This window comes from Motacilla alba, chromosome 18, assembly GCF_015832195.1.
Source record: "Motacilla alba alba isolate MOTALB_02 chromosome 18, Motacilla_alba_V1.0_pri, whole genome shotgun sequence".
Taxonomy (NCBI): domain Eukaryota; kingdom Metazoa; phylum Chordata; class Aves; order Passeriformes; family Motacillidae; genus Motacilla; species Motacilla alba.
This window is the reverse complement of record NC_052033.1, coordinates 11,320,348-11,343,102: the sequence shown is the minus strand read 5'-3', so window position 1 is coordinate 11,343,102 and position 22,755 is coordinate 11,320,348. Positions and strand designations below refer to the sequence as shown.

Genomic DNA, 22,755 nt, shown 5'->3' with positions numbered 1-22,755 from the left:
AAATCAAATTACACACGTCTTCTTTCCTTTCTGCTTTGAAAGGATTTTCACACGTTCAACTATTCCAAATGTGAATGTGGTGGGGCTCGATTGCTGCCAGGAGCCAACACTGAGGGGCTTCCTCAGCAGCGATATTTGATTTCCATTAACCTCCCGTCGAACAGCAGGGAGGATCTAAGCCCGAAATTCCTCACCTGCCTTTCCTGGGGTGTGGAAACGTGCATCAGCCACATCTGCTGGGGCTGTGCCCAGATCCACCGCTTTTCACCCCAGAATAAACGAGCCCACAATTCAAAGTGTATTGTGCGTTTATTCTGGGGCAAAAAAGTGCATCCCCGAGCCCACAATACAAAGTGTATTGTGTGTTTATTCTGGGGCAAAAAATGCATCCCCGAGCCCACAATTCAAAGTGTATTGTGGGGCAAAAAATGCATCCCCGAGCCCACAATTCAAAGTGTATTGTGCATTTATTCTGTGGCAGGAAAGTGCATCCCCGAGCCCACAATTCCCAGTGATGTCCTAGAAGGGGCCTGGCAGCTGTGCCTGGGTGTGTTCTGAGCACCAGCACGTTTGCTGTTATTTATATTGATTTCTAAGATAAGCAGAGAACAACAAAGCTGATTGCAATAGTTTCACCTCAACTTCTTTATTTTTTTTTCCTTGCTGCCTCATCACTTGCTGAGTGAGAATTAAATCCTGGTTTTATGAGAAGGGGAATCCGCAATTAGGTTTCTCTGGAAATGCAGCGGCTCGGCACCAGGGGTTGATTTTCAGCTGAATTTGAGGCGAATCTCAAATCTCATCTCAGGTCTGCAGGCACAGGGGCTGCTCCAGGGACAGGGACGGGGACAGCGGCGCCACACAGGGACACCAGGAGGAATGTCCCCATGGAAAGGGGGTCAGGCCTTGGCAGGGGCTGCCCGGGGAGGGCTGGAGCCCCCATCCCTGGAGCATCCGAGGAATTCCTGGATGCGGCACGCAGAGCTCAGGGCTGGTGACAAGGAGGGGATGCGGCACAGCTCCGTGGGCTGGGAGGGCTTTTCCAGCCGCAGGGATTTTGGGATTCTGGGGTTCCCGCTCTGTCCCCATGGCAACGCGCCCTGACGGCGGCGGAGCGCGCTGCGCGGCGTGTCCCGCGCGGCGGCCCGTACCGCGGGGGCACTGTGGGCCGGGCAAGATGGCCGCCCCCGTGCCGCGGTGCTGAGCCCAGCCGCGCTCGCCGGCGCCCCGGGACGCGCGTCCCGTCCGCCGCCGCCCGCCCCCGCAGCGCTGCTCGCCGAGCCGCCCTCGGCCCGCCGGTGTGCCAGGGAGCCGCGATGGGCCGGGCGCCGTGCCCGCCGCAGGGAGCGCGCGGCCCGCGGGGGTAGAGGTGCGAGGGAGGCCCCGGGCCCGGTCCCCGCCGGTCCCTCGGTGCTCCCCGGGCCGCGCCGCCGAGCCCGGCCGGGGCCGCTGCCTGCGCCGGGTGAAGGCGCTGCGTGCTCCGGGTCCGTCCTTGCCCGCGCACCGGGGGGAGCCGCCCCCGCTGCCCTTGGCCCGTCGTCCCCCTCCGGCCGGAGGGACCCCCGGCCCCGCTGGGTGCCGGGCTGGACATCGCTGCCCAGCTGGTGCCCGGCCTCTCCCCGCCCATGGAGTCTGAGATGCTGCAGTCGCCTCTCCTGGGGCTCGGGGAGGAGGATGAGTCCGACCTGACGGACTGGAACTTGCCCCTGGCCTTCATGAAGAAGAGGCACTGCGAGAAGATCGAAGGCTCCAAGTCTTTGGCTCAGAGCTGGAGGATGAAGGACCGGGTAATGCTGCAGGGCACGGTGGGGTTTGCAGAGGAGCAGTCGGGGCGCAGGTGCAAAAGCAGCCGGAGCTCAGAGGGTGCTGAGCTTTGCCAGGTGAAACGCTGGCTGTGGATCCCGTGGTTTGTGTCCCGGTGCTGTGGGGCCAGGGCAGCAAACTGCAGCTGCCTCAGAGGCACCGGGTGATGCTCACGGCGCTGGGCTTTGGAGCAGCTCCATCACTTAGGCTCTTTAAATGCAGCTTGGTGCGTGCTGGGCAAGGCGGTGGAGTGCCCGAGGTCAGGAGGAGCAGCAGCTGCAGGAATTGCAGCTGTCTGGGGGTGCAGCTGCACTGGAGCTGGCTGGGTTTGCTGTGCCAGCAGCGTGCTGTGTGCGGGGTACAGTGAGGCTGTCCTGTGCACAGACAGGCTCTGGGGCTGTGGAGGCAGGACGTGGTTCTCAGGTGGAACCCTGGTGTGTTACAGCTCCTGGGGTACAAACAGGCTGTGGGAGTTGGAGGCAGGACGTGGCTCTCAGGTGGAACCCTGGTGTGTTACAGCTCCTGGGGTACAAACAGGCTGTGGGACTGTGGAGGCAGGACGTGGCTCTCAGGTGGAACCCTGGTGTGTTACAGCTCCTGGGGTACAAACAGGCTGTGGGAGTTGGAGGCAGGACGTGGTTCTCAGGTGGAACCCTGGTGTGTTACAGCTCCTGGGGTACAAACAGGCTCTGGGACTGTGGAGGCAGGATGTGGCTCTCAGGTGGAACCCTGGTGTGTTACTGCAGGAGCTCCTGGGCTGGCTGGGGACCTGTTGTGTGTCACTGGCAGCGCTGGGAGTGACACAGACACGTCCCAGCTGGGAGTCTGGGATCCTCTGCTGCCTCTGTGGGACGCCTTCAATGTCTCAGTAAAGCACTGAGAAATGTCCTGGACATCACCTGCGCTGGTTCTGCTCTTGGAGCCTGCTCGGGTTCCAGCCCTGCTGGCTCTCCCGGTGCCTGGCCCCGTGGCTTTGTGTCCGTAGGTGCTCACGGGTTTTTCTGGTGACCAGGTTTCTGTTACGTTCACGATCCTCTTGTAAAGGATGGAATAACTCGTTGAAGCTGCAAGCTGTGATTCCTTTGCCCGGGCTGTCCCCGAGTCCCAGTGTTCCCGGGGTGGTGACTGCATGTCTCAGGAGTTCTGAACCACGAGCTGCAGGTGGGGCTTGGCAGCTCGCTGAACGGAGCTCTCTGGGTGTGATTTGAAGGCAGCACAGGCACCACGCCGAGTGCTCTGCTCCAAAGGGCTCTGGCACACAGGAGGCTTCCTCCAGCAGACTGTGGAGGTGTGATGAGCTTGCTGCTCTATTTTAGGTGCTTTCCTGGGATGCTTCCTGTTCCTCCATCCCTGATCTGCAGAGTTGCCTGTTTCTAATTCAGGAATGACTTTGCCCTGCTTGTGCTGATCAATAGGTTGTGCAGCAGCAGCAGCAGCACAGATCAGGGGGTACTCAGGGGTTCAGGGGTTGCTCAGGGGTTCAGGGGTTGCTCAGGGGTTCAGGGGTGCTCAGGGGTTGCTCAGGGGTTCAGGGGGTGCTCAGGGGTTCAGGGATGCTCAGGGGGTGCTCAGGGGTGGTTCAGGGGTGCTCAGTGGTTCAGGGGGTGCTCAGTGGTTCAGGGGGTGCTCAGGGGTTCAGGGGGTGTTCAGGGGTTCAGGGGGTGCTCAGGGGTGGTTCAGGGGGTGCTCAGGGGTTCAGGGGGTGCTCAGGGGTTCTCTGTGGCTGCTGTGAAGTGTTTCACGTGCTCGCTGCCATCAGTGGCCCTGCCAGCCCAGCTCGTGCTGGCTCCTGGAGCTGCAGTTCCCTCCCTGGCACTCTCTGTGCCACGGGGTTGTGGCTGCTGCTGCTCTCTGGGGATGAGCTCCGTGGGGCTGGGCCCTGGGTCACTCTCCGAGAAGCCGAGTCTGACTCTTGAGAAAGAAGAAAACAGGAGCAAATCTCAAGTTTTCAGTTTGGTTCTTGTGCTTTCTCTGTCAGCTGGAGAGAACTGCAGACACCAGTACAGCGTGTAACTTCACAGCAGGGCCAGTGGTGCAGCTCAGCACCGTGTCTGGATCAGGCATCCTTTGGACAAACTTGCTGTTGTGTTTAATTACGTTTTGTTTAAGAACAGGTGCCTAGGAAGATACCAAAAGACACCTGAGAGAGGAAGAGCAGCTGATTTGAGAATGCTCAACCTCATTACTTTTACATTTCAGCAGCTGTTTGTCATGTCTTGTGTTTTATTCCCCTTTTCAGCTGTCGCTGGCTGTCTCCTGGGTGCTTAATGTGAGGTAACAGAGACAGAGCCTCAGCTGGGGAGGGAAGGGGATGAGGATGGGGTTTGGATTGCTGCAGGGGTGATGGCTGGTATATATTTCCACCCAGTGAGCCCGTTTGGCTAACCCTGCTGAGCAGTTCACAAAATCTGGTTTGACCTCGTGTCCGTGAGCAGGAGGTTGAGGGAGGCAGCTCACTCTTGCTGCTGTTTTCCCACGGCCCAGCTGGGTGGGACAGGTTTGTCCAGGGAATGGAGCAGCTGCAGAAAACCCCAGGAGCTTGGGGTTTGAGGGGTTTTCCTGTGAGGCAGGGGTGCTGTGAGGGCAGCCTGTGCCATCAGGGTGAAACCGATGGGCTGGTGACTTCCCCCCTTTTGTTCCTGAACTGCTTTGTTTCGCTCTCTGGCATCACAAATTAATTACTTCCACTTTTAGCTGTCTTCAGGAAGTTTCTTCTCTTCCTCTTCCCTCACCTTCCAGCACTGTCCCCAGTGGCCTGGAACCCATGCCCACAGCCCCTGGTGAGCCTGTGCCCCTCCAGCCCAGCCCCTGGCTCAGCCCCTTCCTTCCCTGCAGGCCCAGGGGAGCCTCAGTCCCCGTGCCCAGTTCCTGCAGCTCCTTCTGTCTCGTGGCTCCCCCTCGCAGCAGGCAGGGCTGAGGGACCCGAGGTGAGCTCCTCTCTCTGGGCTGTGGATGCTGCAGGGGACGTGCCTCTGGCTGGGAGCTGAGCGTGGGGAACGTTCCCGTAGCTCCAGTCTGGGCAATGAACAGCTCACAGCCAGGCCGGGACCGTTCCCTGCCGTTAAACACCCCAGCCTGTCCCTGGAGGGAGAGGAGCTCAAAGGTGAGCCCACACGAGGCTCTGCAGTCCCAGGGCAGCTAGAGCTGTGCCATTTCCCCCCGTGAATTCCCATTTTCCCCAGTGAATTCCCATTTTCCCCAGTGAATTCCCATTTTCCCCAGTGAATTCCCATTTTTCCCTGTGAATTCCCATTTTTCCCTGTGAATTCCCATTTCTCCTGTGAATTCCCATTTCCCCTGTGAATTCCCATTTCCCCCTGTGAACTCTCATTTTATTCCCATTTCCCCCGTGAATTCCCATTTTCCCTGTGAATTCCCATTTTATTCCCATTTCCCCCGTGAATTCCCATTTTTCCCTGTGAATTCCCATTTTATTCCCATTTCCCCTGTGAGTTCCCATTTCCCCTGTGAGTTCCCATTTCCCCTGTGAGTTCCCATTTCTCCTGTGAGTTCCCATTTCCCCCGTGAATTCCCATTTTATTCCCATTTCCCCCGTGAGTTCCCATTTCCCCCGTGAGTTCCCATTTCCCCCGTGAATTCCCATTTTATTCCCATTTCCCCCGTGAGTTCCCATTTCCCCCGTGAGTTCCCATTTCCCCCGTGAATTCCCATTTTATTCCCATTTCCCCCGTGAGTTCCCATTTCCCCCGTGAGTTCCCATTTCCCCTGTGAGTTCCCATTTCTCCCGTGAGTTCCCATTTCTCCCGTGAGTTCCCATTTCCCCCGTGAGTTCCCATTTCCCCCGTGAGTTCCCATTTCCCCCGTGAGTTCCCATTTCCCCCGTGAGTTCCCATTTCCCCCGTGAGTTCCCATTTCCCCCGTGAGTTCCCATTTCCCCCGTGAGTCCCCTGTGAATCACGGGAGCCCCGAGCAGTGGCAGATTTTGCCTTATTCATCGAGGAGTCATGGGGAGTGAGCCGAGCTCTACTACAGTTGGAGGAAGTGATTCACAGATTTGGGAGTGCAGTGACTCTTCTTTTCATCTTGCTTTGTTGCTCCAAAAACCCCGGAGTTTGTGTGAAGTTGAAGGTTCTTTAGAAGGCAGAGCTCTGATAAGGGGAGAATCAAATCAGCAGAGTAATGAGTGGTAAATGTAGAGAAAATAAGAGAATTCACTGGTGTCCCCCGCCCCTTCCTCCATGAGGGCTGCTCTGAAAACATTTAATCCTTCCTCTCCCCCTTCCGTGGACTGCATATGCCATCAAAGTGACACTGCTTTGATCTATTATTTATTTAAAGAATATTTTTAACACAAGAGGGTTGGAATTATGCTTTGTGTATTGAATTAAATCTCCCAGGCTTGGTAGCAACCAAAGCATATAACTTGATTTAAGGAAAAAGACTCCAAGTACACCAGGTTTTACTGACAAGTTGCTATTAAATTCAGAATATTTAAATTAAGATTTGCTGTATCTATATTGATTTCTAAGATAAGCAGAGAGCAACAAAGCTGATGGTAATAGTTTCACCTCAACATTTTGTTTTCCTTGCTGCCTCCTAACTTGCTGAGTGAGAATTAAATCCTGTTTTTATGAGAAGAGGAATCCACAATTAGGTTTCTCTGGAAGTGCAGATTTAAGCAGGACTGCGTACAGATGTGCTGGGTTCAGATGAGCAGAGGTTCCCTGCCTGCACAGGACACCAGGGAGGTGTCAGGGCCCGTGGGCTGGTGGCTTTGTGGGCAGCTGGGCTGTGCTGTGCCTCAGAGCTGCTCCGGTGGCTCCGTGCTGTGCTGCCCTTGTCCCCTGGCCTGTCCTCAGGGGTCACTGATCCCTCCGGGCTGGCGCTGCCACTCTGATGAAGCCCTTGCTGCGTTTGGTGTTTGTCTGGTTCCTGTGTTCTTCCCCAGCCTCCTGCAGTGCATTAGCTCATGAGTTCCTCGAGGCCAGGTTTGTGTCAGTGGCATCCTTCAGTGCCAGGTCTGTGTGCTGTGGGCTCTGAGGGGTGGCAGGCTCGGGGGCTGGGGGTCCTCCTGATCTCCTTGTCCCACGGGCTCTGCCAGCAGCACCTCACCAGCGTTTTCATTCTGTCCTTGCATTTATTGACCCATCCTGGCTGAGCTGGGACAGGGTGACCTCCAGCTCTTGCTGGGTAGGGCTGGAGCAGAGGGTAATAAGTGTGATTAGTGCAGCGCTGTGCAGAGGGCAGAGCAGGGGCCGTGCCCAGGGGAGGAGGCTGTGGGAGCAGCCAGGGGCGGGTCAGGCCGCTGCTCTGCAGGTGTGGATGGAGCCCTGTGCTGGTGTTCTGGGTTTCCTGCAGCAGGAGCTCAGGCTGCAGCCAGCCCTGTGCCCTGTCCTGCCCATGCACAGCCAGCTCTGTGCCCTGTCCTGCCCGTGGCACAGTGAGGATTTGCTCGTGGAGCTCCTGGTGTGGCTCAGGGGTTCCTCCTGATCAGAGCTCCTGGTGCAGGGAGGATTTGCTCGTGGAGCTCCTGGTGTGGCTCAGGGGTTCCCTGGTGTGGCTCAGGGGTTCCTCCTGATCAGAGCTCCTGGTGCAGGAGGATTTGCTCGTGGAGCTCCTGGTGTGGCTCAGGGGTTCCTCCTGATCAGAGCTCCTGGTGCAGGGAGGATTTGCTCGTGGAACTCCTGGTGTGGCTCAGGGGTTCCTCCTGATCAGAGCCCCAGTGGCTCCCAGAGATCTCAGGGGCTGTCCGGGAATGCTTGGAAGGAACATTTGCAGGGAAGATCTGGAGCAGTGTCAGTCGTGCCTGGGAGGATGGGCACCTCCTAAAGGCAGTGCTAGACAGGAGTGGCAATGCCATGGAGCGAGGAGAAGGCTGCAGGAATGCAAAGCAGAGACGAGGAGGAAACCCTGTCACAGATAAATGGGGAGTGACATCTGGGACACGCCTCGTGTCGGCTCTTTGCTGGTTGTATAGAGAAAGCAAAGATCATAGGAGCAAAGTGTTTGCTTTCTGTTATTTTTATGATTTTTAAGAAGTGGCTGACAGGGAAGGAAAGCCCCCTTTGGCTCTAGGCATCCCAGAGTGGTTGGAGAGCAGCGTTTGGCTGCTGTGCTGGGGCAGCCAGGACCAGCCTGCTCCGGTCTGCAGTTTAACCTGGACCACGGTGCGTGACCCCTTGGAGCTCTGAGGGCCCTGGGCCACAGCGTGCCCCTGGATGTCACTGCTGTCACACAGAGGAGCTGCACTGGGAAGTGCCTGTGGGTTCCTGGGCAGCGAGTGACAGCAGGAACTCAGCCACCAGCCTGGGAGGTGCTTCAGGGCACTGAGGGCAGCAGCTCAGAGTGGCCTTTGTTCCTCTTGGTGAGGAGCTGGAGCCGTGGGTTGGAGCTGCCATCAGTGGCACGAACGCGCTGGGCACAGTGAGCCCCTGGAGAGAATTCAGAGTGGCAGTGCTGAATTGCGAGGTGAGGGGAGGAAACCAAGCCCTCGGGAGGAGCTGATCGAGGAATCTGGAGCAGGCTGGCACCCCAGGAACCGACTCTGGGCTGCAGATGGCTGGAGACAACCTGCAGAGCTGTTGAATTATTAATGCCAGCTTGAAGGAGTTCTTTGCATTCTGCTGCTTCTCTGCTGTGGAGAAGCACACGGAGATTTTTTTTCCATAACAATTTATTTATCTTAAACTTTACATTAAAAAAAAATCCTTGAAACTCAAAGCTCTTCTTTTAAGATGCTTTACCTTGCAAGTGGTGCAGGAGCTGAAGGGGCAGCGGGGAGCTCTGTTCCCCTGGGTGGGGGGAAGTCCTGTCCAGGTGGGATGTGGAGGGAACCATTCCTTCAGGAGCCTGGCATTGGTTCTGTGTGCAGCTGGGATGGAGTGCCAGGTCAGGGCTTGGTCTGCCTGTTCAGAACCTTCAGCCTGTTCTGATTTCAGATACAGATTTCAGAAACTGATTTCAGAACATTCAGCCTTTTCTGATTTCAGATACAGATTTCAGAAAATGATTTCAGAAACTGATTTCAGAACCCTCAGCCTGTTCTGATTTCAGAAACTGATTTTGGAACCTTCAGCCTGTACTGATTTCAGAAACTGATTTCAGAAACTGATTTCAGAAACTGATTTCAGACTGATTTCAGAACCCTCAGCCTGTTCTGATTTCAGAAACTGATTTCAGAACCCTCAGCCTGTTCTGATTTCAGTCTGATTTCAGGCTGATTTCCTCTGTTCCTCAGTGGAAGGTGGTGCCAGAGCCCCGGGGATGGTGCAGGACAGATGTCACCTCTTGTCACCTCTCAGCTGGGAGCCCAAAAGAAGGGAAGGTTGGCACAGAGCGAACAGGAACCTCTGGTGTTGCAGAGTGAACTGAGCCCAAGGGAGAACAATGTTTCCTCCTGTTAAATGTTGCTGCTCTGCTCTCTCTGGAGACCTCCTTGGTGGAACCTTTCATGGCAGGTCTCCAAAGGAGCCCGCGGTCAGGAGTTACCTGAGGAACACCTCGCTGGTGGGGCAGAGATTTGTGTTAAATCTGTAAATGTGGGTAGAGAAAAATGTGAAAAAAGGGCTTTGAGGAGGGAAGGAATTTCCTGCACAAGCAGGAAACAGAGCCTCCTGGCCAGGGAGGGTTTTCAAATGAGACTCACGCGAGGATTTGGAATTTGGAAATTTGTCCCAGGGTCTGTGTGTAATGCTGATAAGTTCATCCTCAACTCTGTAAAATAATGTAAAAAAAGCTGCATATATTTCATGTTTAATGCTGACTTAATCTTGTGTTTGTGTTAACTCCCAGAAGCGATTTGAACTCTCTGGCATAAACCCAGGCAGGTTTCTAACACTTGAGTGTTCATCTGGGTAATGTTGAAGCAGAAAGTTTTCAGCTTGCAAATTGCAGTGTAAAAATCAAATATTAATGGGGTCTAAAACGTCCAGTCTGGGATGTGCCACAAAATGCAGAATTTCTCACAAATGCACTGACTTGTTCTTGGTCTTACTTGAAGCAGCATAAAAAGCAGTTCTATGGCTCTGAGATCCAAGCCTGGTCTCACTGAGGCTGAAATAAATGTGACTCCTGGCCTGGAGTCACTCCCAGGGGTGCTCCAGGGGGGTCAGGGGGCTCCCTGGGATGATAAAACTTCACTTTTTCAATCCAACCCAGAACAGAATGGTTTTCTCCCAGCTGCAAATACCTGCAGATATTGCACTGTGCTCACCTGCAGACCTGTCTGCTTCTAAATGAAATAAGAGGGGAATTAGGAATATTTTAGAAGGTTTTTAGCAAAAGATGTGAATTTTAGTGTCAAATGCTTTCATAAGCAGCTTCTCCCCGAGCAGACGCAGAGCTCCCCGAGCCCCATTTCTGATGGCTTTGGGATGAATTCTCTGCCATCACTTGTCAGGAAGAGCATTTTGCCCGAGTGGATTTTGCCGTTTCAGGAGGGCAGGTTCTGACCCGGTGTTATTAAATCACTGCAGATCGGGTGCAGGACGAGCCGGGCACTTGTAGCCCATTTTTTAACATACAAATGGCACTCCACAGTGCAGAGCCCACAGTGAGAGCTGCTGTGGTTTGATCTCGAGCCTTTGCTGACAGAGCACTTTGGATATTGGTTTTCTTACAAACTTGCCAAATGTTCTCCTGCTTCATTTTTTAATTCTAACAAAAATCCATGGAAATGTATTCTGATGGATATGCTCCTGAAACGGGGGAAAGAAAATTTCCACTGTCCTAATGACAGATGAGAATGTCCTCGTGCTGCTTGTATTAGGAACCTTTAAATATGCACTGAAGTTTCTGGTGTGTTCCCAAGGAGTTTAGAAGTGGGAAAAGCATTATTGGGGTTTTTGGGCTCGGGGTTTTTTTTTGATCAGTCATCTGCATTGTCCCCCCAAACCCTTGCTGAGCCTGGGCTGAGCCCAGCGTGGGCAGCAGGGACAGCGATTGTCCCCTCTGCCCCTCAGGTGAGACCCCACCTGCAGAGCTGCCCCAGCTCAGGCAGGAGCTGGAGCTGCAGAGAGCCCAGAGCAGGCTCCAGGATGGTGCCAGGGATGGAGCAGCTCTGAGGGATGATCCCAGGGAAGAGAGGCTGGCACAGCTGGCATTGCCCACCTGGGCAGGAGGAGCTTTGGGCTGAGCTCAGAGAGGCTGGCACAGCTGGCATTGCCCACCCGGGCAGGAGGAGCTTTGGGCTGAGCTCAGAGAGGCTGGCACAGCTGGCATTGCCCACCTGGGCAGGAGGAGCTTTGGGCTGAGCTCAGAGAGGCTGGCACAGCTGGCATTGCCCACCTGGGCAGGAGGAGCTTTGGGCTGAGCTCAGAGAGGCTGGCACAGCTGGCATTGCCCACCTGGGCAGGAGGAGCTTTGGGCTGAGCTCAGAGAGGCTGGCACAGCTGGCATTGCTCACCTGGGCAGGAGGAGCTTTGGGCTGAGCTCAGAGAGGCTGGCACAGCTGGCATTGCCCACCTGGGCAGGAGGAGCTTTGGGCTGAGCTCAGAGAGGCTGGCACAGCTGGCATTGCCCACCTGGGCAGGAGGAGCTTTGGGCTGAGCTCAGGGTGGCCTTGCAGGGCCTGAAGGAGCTGACAAGAAACGTGGAGAGAGACAATTTCCAAGGGATGGAGCGCCAGGACACAGGGAATGGCTCCCCACTGCCAGAGGGCAGGGCTGGGGGGGATATTGAGAAGGAAATGCTCCCTGTGAGGAGGGTGAGAGGGGACAGGGATGAGCTGAGCTCTCGGGGTATGCTCCTGCCAGCAGAGCAAATGTGTGCAGTGCAAGGCTCTCCATCCCTTGGGGGAGGTGGCGGAGGGGTGATCACCCCATTTGTCTCTGGGATCAGTTCCTGTTCCTCTCCTGGCTTTGCTGTCAGTTTTCCAGGAGAAACACTTATTTAAAAGGCCGAACCCGGGAATGGAAAATAAATATCAGCCTGTTCAGCATGAGCCACCAGTCAGACGTTACCAGGAAAACACTGAAAAATAAGTCAGTATTAGACTGCAAATGGGAAACAATAAATAAATGAGATGGAGAAGATTGCCTGGCAGGATACTTTCTCTTGCAGGAGTGATTTATGTGTTTCCATGCCCGATAAGTCGTTCTGTGTGTGGTTCTCTGTGTTTCCCTGGGGCAGCAGCGTGCGTGTGGCAGTGTTCGTGCCCTGCCACCCCTGCAGCTCCCTGCCTTCCTGGGGAGCTGGCGGTGCCTGGGCAGCCTGGGGAGGTGTCCCCGGGGGCAGGGCAGGGGTTGTGCTGTGCCCAGGGGGTTTTGGGTGGTGGTTTGGGTGCTCCGTGGCACTCTGAGCCGCTCGGGCCAGTCAAGGTCTGCAGGGCTGGGCTGCGCCTTGCAGCTGGCCCTGGTTCTGCCAGGGGCTCTGCTTTTTCTGGGATGTCCCAGACGGTGACAAAGTGCTCTAAGGCACGTGTCCTGAGTGCTGAACTGCAGCTCTGGGCTTCCTCCCCATCCATGGGCAAATCCTGCTCAGGGAATTCCTGCCCAGGCTCCTGCTCCCATCTCTGTGCTGCAGAGAGCTGCTTAGTCCTGGATGATTGCTGGCACGAGGAGCTCCTACAGGATTGCAGGGTTTGTCAGCCAGAGCAGGGGTTGGGATGAAGCCATAAACCACAGCTCTTGAAGCCATAAACCACAGTTCCTGCTGATTTTTTATTCCACGTTCCCATCACGGCCATGGGAGTGAGGAAACGCTGCAGGATTTCTGTCCTGCTCTAGAGCCTGTGAATGGTGTCTGGCTGCTCCACTTTCTGGATAAATTACACATTTATGTGGCTCTAGGGTTTTCTCTAAGTGTGAAATTTGGGAATTTTTTTCCCTTTCTTTTGTGGATTGCATGGAACACCCTGGGGAGGTGGGGATGTGGGTGGCTTTGCTGCAGGCAAGCCCTGGGTGCCTGGAATCACTCAGAGCCTCGTCACTGCTTCCGTTTTCCTCCTCTGCTTTAGGTGTTGGCATGAGGGAGTCCAGGAAAAACCCCACAAAGATGTGAAGTGATAATTTTCAGGCAGTGTGTTTAGCTGGCCAGGTGGTTTGTCATTGGTTTCGTGCAGGTTTGGGGTCCCAGGTGGGGCTGGGTGGGTTTGGGTTGGGTGCATTTGTGGTGCCTGGGTGGGATGAGCCCAAGTGGAGCAGCAGCTGGAGCCAGGATTCCTCCTTACAGGGCTCTCCAAGAAACCCCAACACGTGAAGAAAACCAAATAAAAAATGCACTAAATATGTTTGTTTTGGCATGTGTTTGTTTAATTTTTTCAGGGTTTTGTTTGTCACTTGGGGGTTTTTCCATTGTAATTCTTTCAGTTTCAATATCAGACATCACACACTGCATTATAATATTGGTCAGGGGCCCTGAATAGCATTGCCTCATGTTTTAATAATGTGCTTCAGTTGGACAATGGCTAATTTAAGATGAGCAGCAGAAGTTCACTGGCATCCATTTCCACGCTCAGAAAGAGAAGAATGGGCTCTGGAAATAATAACAAAAATAGTAACATGGAGCCTAAGTACTGTTCTAATAAAAAATATGAAAAATTTCATCAGTCAGGCCTTGCTTAAAATAGTCCACGTGCAGGAGCAGGTAGGAGAGGTTGGATGAAGCCCTGCAGAAGTTCTGGGAGGTGAGGTTTGGAGGCCGGGGCGTTGCTGCTGCTGCTCTAAGGCTGTGCTGTTGTCTTTGCAGATGAAGACTGTAAGTGTTGCCTTAGTTTTGTGCCTCAACGTCGGCGTGGACCCCCCAGACGTGGTGAAAACAACTCCCTGTGCCCGCCTGGAGTGCTGGATTGGTGAGTCCCCAGAGCCCCAGGCTCCCCTGGGTCTCACAGCACAGAATCCATCCCAAAATTTTGCATTCCCAGGGCTTGGAACCAGGCTGAGCAGGAGGAAATGTGGGATGTGATTTTTCTCTGGGTTAATGAAGAGTCCAGCTCCAGCTGCTGCCCTGGGTCATCCCTCCTGCGGTGTTCTGAAATGAGATACCTTGGAGAAAAACAGCTGTTAATGAGCTGCTTTGCTTTCTTGTAATTGTTTTAGATTTATAAATACCTGCAGGAAATCTCTGAGCAGAGACACCTTCAGAGTGCAGGGATCTGCAGAGCCTTCAGTGCCCCTTCCCTGCCTCACCCAGCGGAGCAGGGAGCTTTGTGAAACACCTTGCTGTGTTTGAGGTGGCTGCTCTGGGCCTGTTTTAATTGGAATCATTCAGAAGACCTGGAATTGTTCCCAAGGATGTCTTGCCAGCAGTTCCAACACCTGGGTTTGCTGCTTTCATGCAGCATTGCACTAAATTCCTAGGGTTTTTGTGAAGAAATTAAAAGTTCCCTTGGTTTTGGAAAAAAAAAAAAAGTCTAATTATCAAGATGAGACAATTCTGAAGGAATATTAGGAGGAAATAGCTTGTGTACAGAAGCTTCCTCAGGTTTGGTTTCTCTCTGGGAGTTGGGAATGCTCAGCCTCCAGCACGTCCCACGCCGGGCACGGTAATGCTCAGCTCCCGGGGGCAAAGTGATCACTGCACAAACTGAATGGCTTCAAACACTTCCAGCAGGTTTTCTAACCCTGCCTTACCTGCCTTGTGAGTCCCAGCAGCTCAGGTTTTTAACCTGGACACGCTGAGCAGGCAGGAGCAGGTGCCTGAGAGCAGAGCACAGCCCCGATGTCTCATTGACACACGAGCAGAGGAGCATTGCAGAGTCATTTAAATAAAGCCATTAGTGCCTATCATTAGCAAAGAGAATTTTGAATGCGGTTTTGCAATTAAATTTTCAGTCTGTTTGTGTACACAAGTGCTCCTTCCACTTCCAGCCAACGTGAAATTTCTGAAGAAGGTAATTGGGGAAATATCTGATGGTTTTTGTGCCATCGGTCTGAGGAGCAGGGAGTGGGGGTGCAGAAATGTCTGTGCCACGTCTGCAGGGTCTGGGGAGCTCTCTGGGCTGCAGTTGCTGCTGTTCACACCTGAGCTGGGGTCACAGCTGGTCACCCCTGGTGACAAAGGGCCTCTGAGCAGAGGCACGTGCAGCTCCTGCTGCACCTTCCACGTGCTTGTCTTCATTCAAGAAAAAGAACTCAAAATCCTGCTTCCATCCTGCTTTATTACATTTTGTTTCTAACAAAAGTATATTTGCAAAAAAAACCCTTCACTGATCTGGTTTAGTGCTTTTAAAATAATTGATATTAAATAGGAAAATATTAGCTTGTAGGGTTTGTTGTTTTTTTTTGTAAGAAAACTTGTTAATTGTTTAATTAGATGTCCATGGTGTTTGGATAAAGCACATGGCCTGGAATTGGATTGCTATGTATGGATTGTGGTAATTATCTAGCAATAAAATGAACTTCTTAAATATTACAAATGGCACACAATCTCTGCAGCAGGAAGCAAAGGAAGTAAATGAAGCAGGATTTTGCATTCATCAACAGAAAATGTTTGTCGTCAAATATTTAACCAATTTGAGTTCTTGTCATTATTTACAATAGAAACCTTATTTCATTATTAAAAGAAACAAATGCAGCGCCTCTCCTGTCTCTCAAAACAGAATTGTGTTTAGCACCTCAGTGAGAGGAATCTTCCACATTTGACAGTCTGTAATGGATTTTTGTGGACTGAGGAATTCGGGGATAGTTTCGGGGTGCTGCCCCCAGGTGAATCCCAGGAGGAACAAGGTGTTCGTGAGCTTGGAACTGATAATGACAGGAACTGCATGGAAGCACCCCTGGGTGATGCAGAGGGCTGAAAGTGCTGCTGTGTGTTCTGTTCCCAGATCCTCTGTCCATGGGGCCTCAGAAAGCTCTGGAGACCATCGGGGCCAACCTGCAGAAGCAGTATGAGAACTGGCAGCCCAGGGTGAGTGTTGGCTGCTCCTGGGGCTCCCCTGCCTGGGAGCCTGGGCTCTCTCTGCTCCAGGGCTGGAGCCTCTTGCCCAGCCAGCCTGGGCCTTTTTCCTCAGGGGTTCCCAAGGGTGTTTATGTCTTGGGGCTTTTGTGGCAGATATTCGTGTACAGTTAACACAAGAGAATTCCCTTTTTGTGTTTTTCCTCATGGCACGTTGACAATTCTTAAATCTCAACAGCCCGAGAATTTAGCAGAAAATTCAAAAAGTGCCTGGAATCAAGCAGGAGAAAAAGCATCTTGGAGCAAAGGTGAAAAGAACCCGCTCTCTGTGCTCTGTGGCACAGCCCCTGTGCTGGGGAGGAGGGCCAGCTCAGGAGCAGCAGGTTCCCTGCGTGGGCCTGTGGAGGCAGTCCCAGAGCTGGGCTGGTTCCCTGCTTCCTGCAGGAAAGCACAGCCCCTGCCACATTGCAAAGCCAAACACGTCCTGCTTTATTGCACTCCACAGGGCTCTGGAGCTTTCTGCAGTAATAAAGAGAAGTTGGTGTGCCATCTGCAATAAAACAATAGGAGCATTATTGAATTTCCTGGAGCTTTCATATAAATACTAATACATCCACTTTGGGCTGTTTCTTGGGGGCTTGGAATGGTTGAGGAGTGGATGGAAGGAAGACAGTTTGGGGGAAACCAGGCAGTCTGGAGAAAAGAGCAAATCATAAAGATCTTCTGCAATAGCTGCCATGGCCGGGCTGGAGCTGCTGCCATCAGCACCTTGTTGGGAATGCACCAGTGGTGCTAATTGCTGGATGGTGGCAGCGGTGGCCACTGTGTGACCAGTCCTGTGGCATTGCTGCCAGCCAGTCCTTCTGTTCAAACATCCCCCTTTTTGCTCAATACGAGCAGCTTTTCTGAAAGAAAGCTGCGCGAGGGGTAAAGCATGAAAATTCCTTGTTTCTGGAAGCTCCCAGGCTGCACAGCTGATGGATATTTCCTTCCAGGTCTTATTGAGCCCCTTTCTAAATAATTTATCAGCTTGCCATTGCTTGAAGTATTTGTTCTGATTAAATTTAAGACTTTGCTTTATTGTTGTGTAGCTACATAAATTTGTGTGCTGCGGGAGTAGAAACCACTTCAGCTGCTGTTTCCTCTGCAAAATCCTGCAGTTAAGCAATATTCAGTCATTTCATGCAGTCCTCAAATGAAGATTGTACTGGGGGAGAGGGTAGGAGACGACAGAGCTGTGGGCTCGATCTGTCTTGATAAAGACTTCCCTGAACAAGCACAGAGTTCTTGCAGTTCAGTGCAGATATAATTGGTGAAAAAGTGGAAGGAAAACCGAGACAGCTCTACACCAACACCCCCTTGGGTTTGGGGCTCAAGTTTTACTGGGCAGGGAGGGGGTTAAACCTGAGGGTAATCTGGACAGAGGCTCAATTCCAGGGATCAGAGGGGCTGCTTAAGCAGCTGAGAAAGGAAGGAGAGCAGGGAGTGAAAGTGAAGAGCAGGGGATGGGGTAATGCCTGAGAGAGGGGAAACCTTCCCTGGGACTGCTCTGTGCTCCGGGACCTGCGGGCAGTGGGGAGGGAAGGGCTGCAGGAAAGGAGACAGAACTGCCCAGGATAAAAGGAGTTCCTGTGGGATGCTGCTCGCATGCTCTGTGTTTGAAATATTTAGATAAGGAATTGATCATATTGGAATGGGATTTATCTGCTGCTGATCCCCATTCAGTAGCCCTGCCTGTGTGAGGTGCAGCCCTGTATTTAAAATATTTAGATAAGGAATTGATCCTGTTAAAATGGCATTTCTGTGGTGCTGACCCCCTTCAGTACCCCTGCAGAGCCCTGCCTGTGTGAGCTGCAGCCCTGTATTTAAAATATTTAGATAAGGAATTGATCCTGTCAAAATGGCATTTCTCTGGTGCTGCCCCGTAGCAGGTGCCCAGGCAGGGCACAGCTTTGCTGTGCTGGCAGGGAGCAGCACACATTTCCCTGGTGTTGGGGTGTAAATTCGCTTTTCTTGGCAGCCCTGCACGCTGTGCCACTGCAAAGGCAGGGACTTGCCTTAGCTGAAGAGTCAAGAGCCTTTGCAAACGGGGCTGAGGGACTGAGCTGCCAGTGCTGCTGCCCTGGGATGCTTTATGGGCATGCAGGAGCTCATGGGGATTTTTATGAGCAGGAGTTAGTGCTCTGCAAGCCCCGGTTTGGCAGTGGAGCTGGGCCCTGGCTGCAGCCCTGCAGAGCTGGCTGGGGAGCGTGGGGGTGCTCTGCTGTCTGGGGCACTGAGTTCCTGCACCCTCCGGGCTGGAGTTGGCAGAGCTGTGTGTGAAGCACCCCGTGTGTGCCCTGATGCCTGTACAGAGCCTGAGGCATGAGCCAGGGATGGAATTGCTGCCTGGCTTTGTTCCCCTGCTCTCCTGCTGGCCGTGTCCTGCCCGGGCCAGCCCAGTGCCCTGTGCCTCCATCCCTGGGGGTGAGCAGTGCAGCCAAAGGCTGGCCTTGGATGAGGCACACTTTACATAATTCAGGACCTGCTATGAAGTAGTCTGGACCATATGCTTATTAAATTTGCATGGAATTATAGGTTGTTTTTCCCTCTTAGTTAGGTCTGGCTTTTGGCCAGGTTCTCCCTTTAACTCCAGACTGACCAGAACACTCACAGGAGTTTTTTCCTCCTTCCTCAGACATTTTGCTGCTTCTGTTGGGATTTCACTGGTGCACAGATCCCAGCGGCACTCCTGCACCAGCTGCTTTTTGCAGTCCTCTCCTTTATTCTCTGATGAGCTTTCCCAGTGCTGCCAGCAAGGCCAAAATCTGCATTTCATAACCATTCCTAGGAGAGGTGAGCAGGATGCAGACACTCAGCTCCTGCTGAGCCCTTGCACTGGGATCTTCTGTCCAGAGACCTTCCAGCTGCAGGGCACCTTTTCTGTGGAGTGTGGGGTTTTTGCATCCTCTGAGGAGCAGCTGAATGGAGCGTGAGGGGTTTGTAGCTCTGTAAATTGACCCCAAAGCAGTGATTTGCCATCAGCACTCCCCTCTGCACCCACCACCACCAGCGAGGCCGAGGGACTGAACCATCCCATCCCAAAGAAGCCTCCCCCTTACACCCCCTTGCCTGCATAAAACAAAATCAGTTACACTATTGATTTTTTAATTCAAGTGCCACAGTTTTGCCTCCCTTTTTCTTCTCTCAATTTCCTCCTTTTCCGCTAAGAGAGTCGTTTGGGCTGTGTTAATTCTCTGCTGGAAGGAGCTGATTTCATTAGAGCTGAATGGATTATACCTGAATGGGCATCCCTGGGGTGAGGGAGATCTGTGAGCCATGAAGGGGGATGGAATCCTGCACGGGGAAAGGACTGGGGAAATCTAGAAGACAAGATTAAATAAACTTTTAGGAAGCCTTTGGGAAGGGTGGTTGAAAGCAGGTCCTGGTGGTTGGGAATGCCTGCAGCTGGAGCGTGGCAGTTCTGCTGCTGTTCCTTGGGCAGCCTGTGGAGAAAGGGCTTTCCCATTTCTCTCTGATCCCATCTCACCCGTTGAGTGCTACCTCCTGTCTGCACCAGTGAGTGATGGTCTCCGAGGGCACATCTCCCACAATATGGATAAATTATCTCTTTTGTGGCAGGCCTTCAAGGAAACAGTGATTTTCTGATCAAACAGGCTGCTTCTCCCTCTCTTCTTGTCTGCTTCCCAACAGTTTTCTCCTAATTTCAAAGGAAGTACAGCCAAGATACTTGAAGTGGATCACTGAAAGCCTCTACCTCTTAGTGCATGTTGTCTGTTGTTGATGCTGTTGTTCCCCTCATTAGAGATCTCTGGGCTTTGATTCGGTGTCTGAGGTTTCATTCCTTCATTGCTTTTTTCTGCCTAATTAATTGGGAAGTTGCTGCAGCACATCAAAGGGGGAGCATTTCCTAAAGAGTAACTACTTAAGCATGAAAACTAATTGAACACATGACCTAATTATTGGTCTCTCAGTGAGTCATACTTTTCCTTTATTTCTGTAGGGTTTTTCTTTTAAAACAACAGCAAATACTAATTGCTCCTGCAGAAGAAATACTGTAGAATTCCAAGGGGGGACATGGAAAAACTGGTACTTGGTCTCCAGTAGGAGATACCTGCAGATGTAGGAACATGCAAGAAGGAAACGAATAGGAAGGAAAAAACCAAAAAGACAGCGTGACCTTGTTCAACAAAACCAGGTTTTCCTTAGAGGACTATGTTTGTTGGTTTTCATTTCCCAACAGCCTCTTGAATTTGGCAGCTATTTCAGGCTCTGCAGAATTCTGCTGTATCAATCCTTTGCTGTCTTGTTAAAGATCAACTGTCTTCAGCATAAACCAGCAGGGTTTGTTTTTTTTTTTTTCAGGGAAAAAAAAAAAAGTCTGGCACAGAAGTGGAGTCAACAAGTCTAATTGTGAAACCCAATTATTGCTGTTCTCCTTCTGTGTGAAAACCTGTCTGGTCAGAGTGTCACTGTCAGCCAGGGGCTGCCTCATGAATGCCCCTCTGGAAGCACAGGTGTCAAGTGATGAACCCACTCTTTAATGCCTTGGGAATGAGGAGAAAATGAGGAGAAATGGGTCAGTGGTTGTAGCTTTCTCCCTGCTGGCTCTCCAGGTGATGTGCATCCCAAGCCTGGCTGGGGAGAGCTGCAGCCCACCTGGCAGGGGGAGAGACCCTCACCTGGGCACTCCTGCCTGCTCTGGGAGCAGCTGGAGCAGCTGGAGCAGCTGGAGCAGGATAACTGAGGATTTGGGAATTGGCTGTGCAAGGGGGGAGCTCCCTGCTGCAGCTCTGGCTACGGCTCATGTTTGAATGCTTTTGATAGTGAGAAAAAAAAAAACCCCTGATAAATCTTTAACACACCACTGAAAGTGGAAACTGTGAAATTGCAGCAGTGGTGTATACTTAATACTGATTTTGCAGAGATTCTCCTGGAAAAATGAGTCACAAAAAGGCAAAAAATAGTTGCAGGCATGGAGTGCTGTGGCAGAGAGTTCAGAAGCTGCAGAGAGCAGGCAGTGGCATTAAGCTGTTCTGGGAGCTGAGCTGGCCCTGGCATTCTGGAGCTAAGCCAGCAAACTTGCAAAGTCACTTCAGTGGGAAAATCCTGCAGTCCTGTGGGTCTCTGCACCTGCTGCAAGGCCGGGGTTCTGTGGGCAGGGCGTGCTGGAAGGAAGGAGATCACCCAGCCTCTGAACTGCTGGTGACTCTGGGCTCCTGCTCCGAGCCCTTCCTGGCCACGCTTCTGCAATAACTTCATCCCCGTGTTTTATCCTTCACGTCTGTTTTGGTTTGTGCTCTGCCATGGAAATGGGGCCAGGACAGGCAGGGAGGAAGGTTTGTGCTTTTGAGGGTGCTTTCCCGTGACCATTGATGTCAGCTTGTCAGAGATGGGAGGACAGAGCTGACAGAAAAAGGCTCTTGGAGGGAAAAGCAGCTCTGCCTGGCAAAGCTGATTAACGTGCTTCTGTAATTACCACCCAGCTCTGGGTGACCCATTTAAAAACACCTTGTCTTTGTGCTGGCTGGGGAGTGCAGAATCCCGGGATGGGGGACAGGGAGGAGCCTCCTGCAGACCCCTTGGCAGCGCCCTGGTGCTCCGTGCCCAGGAAATGCCCCTGGATCCACTGGGCAGGGCTGCAGGGCTGGAGGCTGCCACGGGCAAAGGATGCTGCATTAGGAGTGCTTGCTGACAGACACCACCATTCTGTGCAAAATCAGAGATTAACAGAGGAAATATTGACATTTTTATTTATGTTCCTGCTCCTCTCTGAGGCAGAATGAGGAAATCCTGAGGTGCTTTGGTTTGAACTCCTTTCCTGTGGAGATTAGCAAAGCATAAGCCTTGGAATGATTGGCTTTCCTTCTCCTGACTCGTTAAGATGTTTTTAATCAGAAAATTGCTTCATTAAGCAATTACTTTGCAATCAGAGGAGAACTGAAATTACTAAACAATTATTTAGTATTGAGAAGATGAAGTTCTTGCCCTGCAGGGCCCCAGCCTCGCAGCTCCTCCCTGGAGCACGATGCACTCGGGCCAGGGTGTAAAGACAGGCAGACTGAGAATTTACCAGTTTGTACTCCTGCAGCCTGAACTGGGCTCCCAGTAAGATCCAGGTTTCTGTTTAACAAACAAGAAGGTGCAGAGCCTTTAAAGAGCTCTTAAAACTGAGGTTCTGGAGAAGGAACGGAACTGAGCTGACACTGATGCTTAGGAGTTAGGTTGTTTGACTAAGCAGGTGGAAAGATGTGACCCTGGGTGTACTTAAAATCCTGTTAGGGCACCTTGTGATGTGACCCCTCGGGCTGTCACCAGGCTGAGGGTGCGGGTCTGGCATATGAGAAGCAGATTGAGTTCTTTTACCATTCCTTTTTTTCTAAAGCCAGCAATTATTTACACAGCCCTCTCAGAATGGTTATCTGAGCAGAGATGGAAGGATTTGTACCAAACACAGGAGGCTGGTGGGTGGAATTTCTGTGAACTTTGGCACAAACCTGCAGTGTGAAGCAGCTTGTAACTGCTGAGGAACACACCTGTCTTGTGGATGTATTGTAGCAGCAACTCAAGGTTGGCTGTCCTGATTTTTGTCTTCCCTGTCAACATCAGTTCTCATGAACAAACTGCTCCGAGGCGTTGTTTTTGGAAGTGTTATTGGATCCCGAGCCTGCACAGTGAGGATTAGGTACTTTGGAATTCATTTCACATTGCACTTGAAAGCAAGGTCAGAGACTGCAGAGGGAAGGTAAAGTCCCCACTGCTGGCTCCAGGCACAGGAGGGGATGTGCCACCCTCGGAGCTGGCTCCTGCCACCTTCCTGTCCTGGCAGCAGCAGCTCCAGCAGCCTCGGGCTGCTCCAGAGGGAACCAGCACGGGGGAGATGGAGAGGGGTTTGAAATGCACCCAGATATCTGCAGAGGACTTGCCTCAGACTGGAAGGAGTCTCCCTTTGGAATAGTTTGGTATTTAAATTAAAGCATCTCGAAGTTATAGTTTGTCTTGGCTGTAATGAATATTTTTCGAGTTAGCAGTGACTAATAATTTTATCAGTAATGTTTTCTCCTGGCCTGTGTTAACCAGGTTAAGCTGCTGCCTGTAACGTCAATTTGGGATTTCCAGCACACTCCCTTGTACTTAAATATGCAGTTTTTATTATCT

The 22,755-nt window shown here is 52.3% G+C and overlaps 1 protein-coding gene across 2 annotated transcripts in view; it reads left to right on the top strand.

The window, feature by feature from the left end:
* The first annotated feature begins 1,173 nt into the window (after positions 1-1,173).
* The window catches only part of RPTOR (regulatory associated protein of MTOR complex 1), a 105,758-nt gene continuing 84,176 nt past the window's right edge, over positions 1,174-22,755 (top strand). The window contains exons 1-3 of one of the 2 annotated variants that reach the window (XM_038157185.1): positions 1,174-1,787; positions 13,450-13,552; positions 15,527-15,609. In XM_038157185.1, the coding sequence (XP_038013113.1) occupies positions 1,626-1,787; positions 13,450-13,552; positions 15,527-15,609 (348 nt within the window). In that variant the 5' untranslated portion in view covers positions 1,174-1,625. The remainder of the gene's footprint in view (positions 1,788-13,449; positions 13,553-15,526; positions 15,610-22,755) is intronic. The other variant, XM_038157186.1, reaches the window with a different exon arrangement.